Here is an 8,620-nt window from a genome sequence, read left to right on the forward strand (position 1 = left end):
AGCTACTTGGGAGGCTGAGGCAGGAGACTCGCTTGAGCCCAGGAGTTGGAGGTTGCTGTGAGCTGTGATGCCACAGCACTCTACCCAGGGGGGCAGCTTGAGGCTCTGTCTCAAAAAAAAAGAAAAGAAAACTATTGTAGGATAGCACTTGTGGCTCCAGTGGATAAGGCGCCAGCCATATACACCTGAGCTGACAGGTTCGAATCCAGCCCGGGCCTGCCAAACAACGACAGCTGCAACCAAGAAATAGCCGGACGTTGTGGCGGGCACCTGTAGTCCCAGCTACTTGGGAGGCTGAGGCAGGAGACTCGCTTGAGCCCAGGAGTTGGAGGTTGCTGTGAGCTGAGATGCCATGGCACTCTACCCAGGGGGACAGCTTGAGGCTCCTGTCTCAGAAAAAAAAAAAGAGAGAATACATACATCTGGGGAAGTCTGGAACTATGATGACCTTGAAAAAATGGGCAGGAGGTTCTAATAATTTGGGGGGCTGGGAAATGTATTTATTGATATCATGGTAGAGAGGAAGGATGCCTGAACCCCAACACTCCCTCTACCCTATTTATGGGCTTAGAGTCTGAAAGCAGGCCACCACCTGTCTCGTGTGCAGGTGTAGCTGAAAAGTGAAGAGGCAGAGTCTGCAGCAGGAGCAAGATCATATCTGATCTTCCTGCCTCATATGTAGCCTCTCAGCAGCTGATCTTGGAGGAGTTACTGCACAGGGAGGTCCTGCTGCAGACCCAGGCCAAGGAGCAGCTGCAGCAAGAGAAAGCTCAGGGCACAACGGCATCCAGGATGGCCTGCCAGGAGCTGCAGGAGACCTGGGAGCACCTGACGTCTCCAGACAGCAGAACCAGTAACTGCAGGCCCAGCTGAGCCTAATTGTTGACCCTGGGAAAGCAGATGGAATTAGGCAATGGACAGGAGGGTCTGACAAAAGAGGGAACAGAGAAGAGGTACCTGAGAATGAGGGAGTGAAGAGGGAACAAAGAAGGATGAGGGAGTGGAAAAGGAGTAATATTTTGTTTATTTGGGTCCAGAGTTGCTCCCTGTGTCATACTGGAGGTTAGAACTGGCAAATGGAGAGGAGGTCTGCAGCTACAATGGTCTTTAAAAAAAAGAGAATGGATAGGAGATTCTAATAATTATTGGGGGCTGGAAAACCTATTGATTATATCATAGTAGAGAAGAAGGATGCAGGCAAGTGGTTGTGGCACCTGTTGCTTCTTATCTCAGAATAAATGGAGTTAGGCATTTGAACAATTTCTTAGAGCAGAAAAGGATCTTAAAGATCACCTGATTAGTTTCCCAAAACCTAAAGTGGGGGCTCCTTTCAGATGCATTTGTATAGCTCTCACTCACATGGCCCTACTCTAACTTGCTTTCACTTGTGGGCCTGAAAAGCACTCTTAAAAATCCTGGTCCAGGGTGGTGTCTGTAGCTCCAGTGAGTAGGGCGCCAGCCCCATATACCTGAGGGTGACAGGTTCATAACCCGGCCCCGGCCAAACTGCAACAACAACAAAAAATAGTTGGGCGTTGTGGTGGGCACCTGTAGTCCCAGCTACTCAGGAGGCTGAGGCAAGGGAATTACCTAAGCCCAGGAGTTGGAGGTTGCTGTGAACTGTGACGCCATAGCACTCTACCGAGAGCGATAGAGTGAGACTCTGTCTCTACCAAAAAAAAAAAAAAATCCTGGTCCATTTCTTTTATTCTAATGCTGTGGTGCATAACAGTTCTTATCCATTTTATTACATTTCGATCTATATTCTTTCTAAAAGAGGGCACCTTTAATTTTATAATCACTAGGAAAATAAGGTTCATCCATTTATTTAATAATTGAGTGTGAGAAGCAGAGCATATCAAAATAGCCTGAGGCCTCAAGAGCCTTTAAATCAGGCAGGTGCTGTGGTGGCTTATGCCTATAATCCTAGCACTCCAAGAGGCCACGGTGGGTGGATTGCTTGAGCTCAGGAGTTCAAGACTAGCCTGAGCAAGAGCAAGACCCCATCTCTACTAAAAATATAAAAACTAGGCTCAGCGCCCATAGCTCAGTGATTAGGGTGCCAGCCATATACACCAAGGCAGGCAGGTTTGAACCTGGCCTGGGCCTGCTAAACAATGACAACTGCAACAAAAAAATAGCCAGGTGTTGTGGCGGGCGCCTATAGTCCCAATTTCTTGGGACACTGAGGCAAGAGAATCCCTTTAGCCCAAGAGTTTGAGGTTACTGTGAGCTGTGACGCTATAGCACTCTACTGAGGGCAACATAGTTAAGACTCTGTCTTAAAAACAAAAAAATATATAGAAACTAGCTGGGTGTTGTGGTGGGCACTGGTAGTCCCAGCTACTTGGGAGGCTGAGGCAAGAGCATCACTTGAGCCCAAGAGCTTGAGGTTGCTGAGTGCTGTGATGTCACAGCACTCTACCTAGGGTGACAAAGTGAAATTTTATCTCCAAAAAAAAAAAAGGCTTAAAACCTATAGAAGTAAACAGTTATCTTCTTTGTTTTTTTGTTTGTTTTTTGACAGTCTCAAGCTGTTGCCCTGGGTAGAGTGCTGTGGTGTCACAGCTCACAGCAACCTCAAACTCCCGAGCTTACGTGATTCTCTTGCCTCAGCCTCCCAAGTAGCTGGGACTACAAGCGCCTGCCACAACGCCCAGCTATTTAATCTTTGAGTTGTCATTGTTGTTCAGCTCACCTAGGGCTAGGTTTGAACCCGCCAGCCTCAGATGTATGTGGAGAGCACCATGACCACTGTGCTAAGGGCACCAAGCCCAATTTAATTATCTTTTAGAAGTATATTAAGTATAGTCTCCGAGGTATGCAGAGCATGCCTTGGCAGTACAGCAAAGGGATAACTCTGACTTGGACATAGAGATGGTGTCAGGCAAGATTTGCCAGGACAGCCTTAATAGAAATCAACTGGAGTGCAGGCAGGAGATTGGGCAGTCTCCAAAAAGTTTGGTATAACTAGAGCTGAAGGTGAATTTTGCAAGGTGGAATTTGACCCTTATCCTGGAAGTAATTTGGTCATGAAAAGAATTTTAGATAGGGGAGAGACATGAAGAGAATTATGCCCATAAAAGACCCCAACCCTATGCAAACAATGTACCTCACTGTTTGTGCCCTCATATTAATCTGAAATAAAAGACCCCAAACCTAAAGAAAAGAGATCTTTAGGTATTATATCTAAGGGTCATTTTCACTATTATGCTTTTATCTGAGTTGAAACTTACTAGAATTGAATATTCCAACTACTGGGGTCCATATTGAAGGAGGTTCAGAATATACTTCAGAGACATAAAAACTATTTTCAGGACTAATCGCCCATAACACAGTGGTTAGGGTGCCAGTTACATACTCTGAGGCTGGCAGGTTCAAACCCAGCCCAGGCCAGCTAAACAACAATTACAACAAAAAAATAGCCGAGGCATTGTCGCAGGCCCCTGTAGTCTCTGAATGTGGTTGACTTTTATCCCAAGAGTTAGTGACACCACACCTAAATAACAATTATGTCTCCCATCTATTCTCCCAAAGGCTCATTTATCTTTCCTAAAAGTCATAAATGTTTTCCTGTAAATACCCTTTCTCTCCCACCACTTCACCTATTAAAATGGTATATACACTACAAATTCTACCCACCCCTGCAAGTCATGTTTTTGAATTCATATAGGTATGTAATTAAATCAGTCTTTTCTCTTACAACCTTTCTTGGTTATTCCTAGTGAGGGAATTTATTACAGATTGAGTTCTGAGAAGCTGGGCTTTTAGGCAGTTAAAATATTTCAAGAACCAAATGCTTTATGCTGAAAATAGTTTTGTTTTTTTTCAGACAGTTTCACCACGTCACCCTTGGTAGAGTGCTATGGCGTCATAGCTCCCAGCAACCTCCAACTCTTGGGCTTAAGCGATTCTCTTGCCTCAGCCTCCCACATTCAGAGACTCATCAAAATTATAGCTCCCGAAACTATTGAGCAATTCTATCCTCATCAGTAAGTCTAACAATAAGAGATTTGAGAATAGAGCTATCTTAATCATTAAAATAGCAAGCTCAGTGTCTGTTTCAAATTCTTTATTATACATCGTGTTGCACAGTTTGAGGCTGGTTAAATACACTTGGTTTTCAAAATCTCTTTGAATATTTTCTAGATTACTACATGCAAGTGACCATGAAAATATTTGGCATTTTAAAATTTTGCATCTCTGAATAGGCACTTACATGAAGGAAAACATTACCATTCATAGACATCCACATTAAAGTAGATGCTCCAGCACATGGTACATAGAAGTTTTGCCAGTAAAGAAGTTGGTTACCGACCACTTTATCAAAGTGCCATAGTAGTAAAATAGGATTAAAGAAATGTAATTTGGATTATTTAGCTTACTCATAAAGTAAGATTAACCGACAAGACTTGTACTGAAGTGTATAAAAAATATTGGTACAAAAACCAATGAACCATAAGTTAAAGTAGTTTCCATACAGCAGGCTTCATTTTGTTTCCTATACACCACATTTAGTGTATCTGAGATCAGACTCCATGCACACAAACAGATGACTGCAACCTTTTTTAGAGACTTTTAAACATATGACTCGGATTTAGTGTTTAAAAAATTAAAAGACTGGATGAAGTTTAAATGTGAGTTTGAATTAGCCAAAGTTTCAGTTTCATAAACATGAAGTTGTCCAAATCTAATAACTACATGCTTTACAGGTTCTCCTGAGTCCCCTGGCCCCAAATTTTCTCCTGAAAAGAATACATTTGTGAAGTTAAGAAAATATTTGCTTTCCCATGGCAAAAAGATTCCTTAAGTTGAAATATATATGTGTGCTTCAAAGTATTTTTGGAAAAATTAAATAATTTTAACAAATTCAAAATGCCAACATAAGTCAACTCCCCATTGCAGAAAACATACAGTGGTACTACTGTAAAGTAGCAGCAAAACAGCGACTTAATATGGCAAAAATAAATAAATAAACAGGCAGACACAATGGCATGCCACATAATCCTTTGGGGGAAAATTTACTTATTTATTTTTCCCCTCCCACCTGGAAAAATTTAATTATCATGACACAGAAGGCTTCAGAAAGAGTAAAATTCAGGAAGCCATGGAATGGTACTCAGAAGCACCCACAGTGAGACATTCTGTATTACATTTTTAAGCATGTGTAAAAACAAAATATTGAGATCCCATGTTTTAAATATTTGCAGGACGTTAAGGGTTACTCAGATATTCTGATTCCATTTGAACATAAAATATTTAAATTTTTGCATGTAGAGGATAAGAGATAATCATTAGCATAAAAAGGGAGAAGAAAAGGATTTCTAATTAACATTGTGCAGAAAAAAAGCAAAATTATAAATACCAGCCTACTCACATGAAAATCTTTAATATTTATGCTGATGCATATCTGAGTGCTTATAATCAAAGTGTGCAGTAAAAAAAAAAAAAGGCAGCTTAAGAAAGTTCCAGTGTTTCAAAGAAAGCACTTTTTAAAATGTATATACATGAAAAACATTTTGTTGTATCATAAAATAAATGCAGCACTGTAACATAAAGGAAGACTAATATATATGGAGTTTTGGCCTTTCCCCACCCCCGCCATGTGCTGCAACCATCTTTAACCTGCTGAACTTAATCTCAACGGTTACAGGAGGTTTTTGTTTTTCTTTGTTTCTCCTATTCAGTTCACATTTCAGGCTGTTCAGCAGATGCTTGTGATTCTGGAGATTCAAATCGCTGGTGAAAGTTTGTTCTCTGTTTCCTTAGTTTTTCAGGAGCTTTTCTCCATAAAATGATCTCCTAATGAAACAAATACAAGATATTAACAAACTACTGTGCCTGTGCTGTCTTAAATTTTCACCATAGGAGTAATGACTGCCACTTCAATTTTAACCATAATAGAATTAAATTCTCCCTATAAAAGCCTTTTCTTACAGGGAGTCAGTGTGAGCCAAGGAGAGAGGCCCTAGGAAAAAAAAGAACTCTGAAATTTTATTAAAATCTTTTTTTTTTATGTCACCCTGGATAGAGTGCAGTGGCATCACAACTCACCAGTAGCCTCCAACTCTTGGGCTTAAGTGATTCTCTTATCTCAGCGTCCCAAGTAGCTGGGACTATAGGCGACTGCCACAATGCCCAGCTATTTTCTTGTTACAGCTATCATTGTTGTTTAGCTGCCCCTGCTGGGCTTGAATCTGCCAGACTCAGTACATGTGGCTGGTGCCGTAACCATAGATATGCTATAAGCGCTAAGCCATGAAATTTTATTAAAATCTTTTGAGGCAGGGCAGCACCTGTGGCTCAGTGAGTAAGGCACCAGCCCCATATACCGAGGTTGGTGGGTTCGAACCTGGTCCCAGCCAAACTGCAACAAGTGGCTGAGGCAAGAGAATCACCTAAGCCCAAGAGCTGGAGGTTGCTGTGAGCTGTGATACCACATACTCTACTAAGGGTGACAAAGTGAGACTCTGTCTCTAAAAAAAAAAAAATCTTTTGAGGCAGAGTCTCACTTTGTTGCCCTTGGTAGAATGCCGTGGTATCATAGCTCATAACAACCCCAAACTCTTGGGCTCAAGAGATTCTCTTGCCTCAGCCTCCCTAGTAGCTGGGACTACAGGAGCCCACCACAACAGCCTGGCTATTTTTAGAAATGGGGTCTCATTCTGGCTCAGGCTGGTCTCGAATTCGTGAGTTCAAGCAATCTGCCCATCTCAGCCTCCCACCAGAGTGGTAGGATTACACGTGTGAGCCACCATGCCCTGCCAAATTTTATTAAAATATTTATTTATTGGGGCAGCACTTGTGGCTCAAGAAGTAGGGCACTGGCCTCATATACTGGAGGTGGTGGGTTCAAACCCAGCCCCGGCCAAAAACTGCAATAAATAAATAAATAAACTGTTAAAAAATATATATATATATTTATTTATTTATTTTAGAGGCAGAGTCTTATTTTGTCGCCCTCGGTAGAGTTGTGTGGCATCACAGCTCACACCAGCCTCCAGCTCTTGGGCTTAGGCGATTCTCTTGCCTCAGCCTCCTGAGTAGCTGGGAGTACAGGCGCCTGCCACAATGCCCAACTATTTTTTTGTTGCAGTTTGGCTGGGGCCGGGTTTGAACCTGCCATCCTCAATATATGGGGCCAGGGCCCTACTCATTGAGCCAGAAGTGCCACCCTTTATTAAAACCTTTATTAAGCACTATCCCAAATGTACTGCTCCATTATGTCCTATTATTCCACATTCTCCCCTTTAAAATGGATTTTTCCCTTACAAACCTACATAAATTTTGCTCTATCACTCCCCCTACAAAAAAAGAAAAAGAAAAAAGAAAAAATCAACTCTGCCGACACCTTGATCTCAGAGTTCCAACCTCCAGAACCGTGAGAAAAGAAATTTCTGCTGTTTATTCCAGCCAGTCTGTGGCACTTTGTTATGATAGCCCTAACAAACTAATACTGCATCTGTAAAAGTAACAAAAGTGATTGTGGCTATCTACTTTATTACTTTGAACTATATGATTATGCTTTCAAACCAAATTATTGTATCATTTCAAATATGTAGCAGAGAAAAATCAAGAAAATATAGAAAAATGTTAATCAAGGTCAAAAATAAGGCATTCTTTTCTGACTGACTTTTTTCCAACTCTAATCCTGACTGCCCCCTCTGTCCATGTTCCCAACACCAGCACTCACAAATACTGTCACCACCAATCCAATCTGCAATAAGTCCTAGCTATTACTGCTAGAAAGAATTCCAAAAATCTGTCCGTTAATTTGTTTCATTGCCCTCATCCAAATTATCTTATCTCTTAGATACTGGAACAGCTTCTTGGTAAATGTCTCTGCAATAAATTTTTCATTACCACTACCAGATTAATCTTCTTAAATACTGCTGGGATTGCTTTTCAACAGTTCGTAGTGCCTCCAAGAAAAATCTTTTACCCACATTATTCCCCTCACCCCTACTAGCCAAACTGGGTTCATTACTGTCTGCTTTCCAATGCCCTACATCTTCTCCTAGCCTTCAAATCCCTATTACTCTATCTACGTAAATTTTATCCTAACCAATCCATTCTGAGATCTTCCTTCTTCTAAATTGCAAAAGTTACTTGTTTTATAAACTTATGGCTGTGATTTTTTAGCCAACATATCGGAACTTAAACATCTAAATAAATTGGGCAGCACCTGTGGCCCAGTGGGTAAGGCGCTGGCCCCATATACCAGGGTGGCGGGTTCAAACTCAGCTCCAGCCAAATTGCAACAAAAAAATAGCCAGGTGTTGTGGCAGGCATCTGTAGTCCCAGTTACTTGGGGAGGCTGAGGCAAGAGGATCACCTAAGCCTAGGAGTTGGAGGTTGCTGTGAACGCCACGGCCACGGCACACTACTGAGGGTAAGAAAGTGAGACTCTGTCTCTAAAAAGAAAAAAAATAAAAAATAGTAAGTGCCCATAAGAAACAATACACTTACTCCAAAAGTGCCAGGGTATGCGATTTTGAAATTGCAAATATCATGTAAACGTATTTTGAAGCATATACCTAGCAACAAAGGTAGTTTTTCGATTCTTTTTTTTTTTTTTTTTTTTTTTTCACACTCCTATGTGAGATGTGCCTCCCTTTAA

At 41.5% G+C, this 8,620-nt stretch overlaps 1 protein-coding gene across 1 annotated transcript in view; it reads right to left on the reverse strand.

Moving 5' to 3' along the window:
• Positions 1-4,057: 4,057 nt before the first annotated feature.
• The window catches only part of VPS26A (VPS26, retromer complex component A), a 52,088-nt gene continuing 47,525 nt past the window's right edge, over positions 4,058-8,620 (reverse strand). Inside the window, exon 10 of the mRNA XM_012801303.2 lies at positions 4,058-5,802. Within this exon, the coding sequence (XP_012656757.1) occupies positions 5,689-5,802 (114 nt within the window). The 3' untranslated portion in view covers positions 4,058-5,688. The remainder of the gene's footprint in view (positions 5,803-8,620) is intronic.

This window comes from Otolemur garnettii, unplaced genomic scaffold (assembly GCF_000181295.1).
Source record: "Otolemur garnettii isolate 467f Iridium unplaced genomic scaffold, OtoGar3 scaffold00008, whole genome shotgun sequence".
NCBI lineage: Eukaryota > Metazoa > Chordata > Mammalia > Primates > Galagidae > Otolemur > Otolemur garnettii.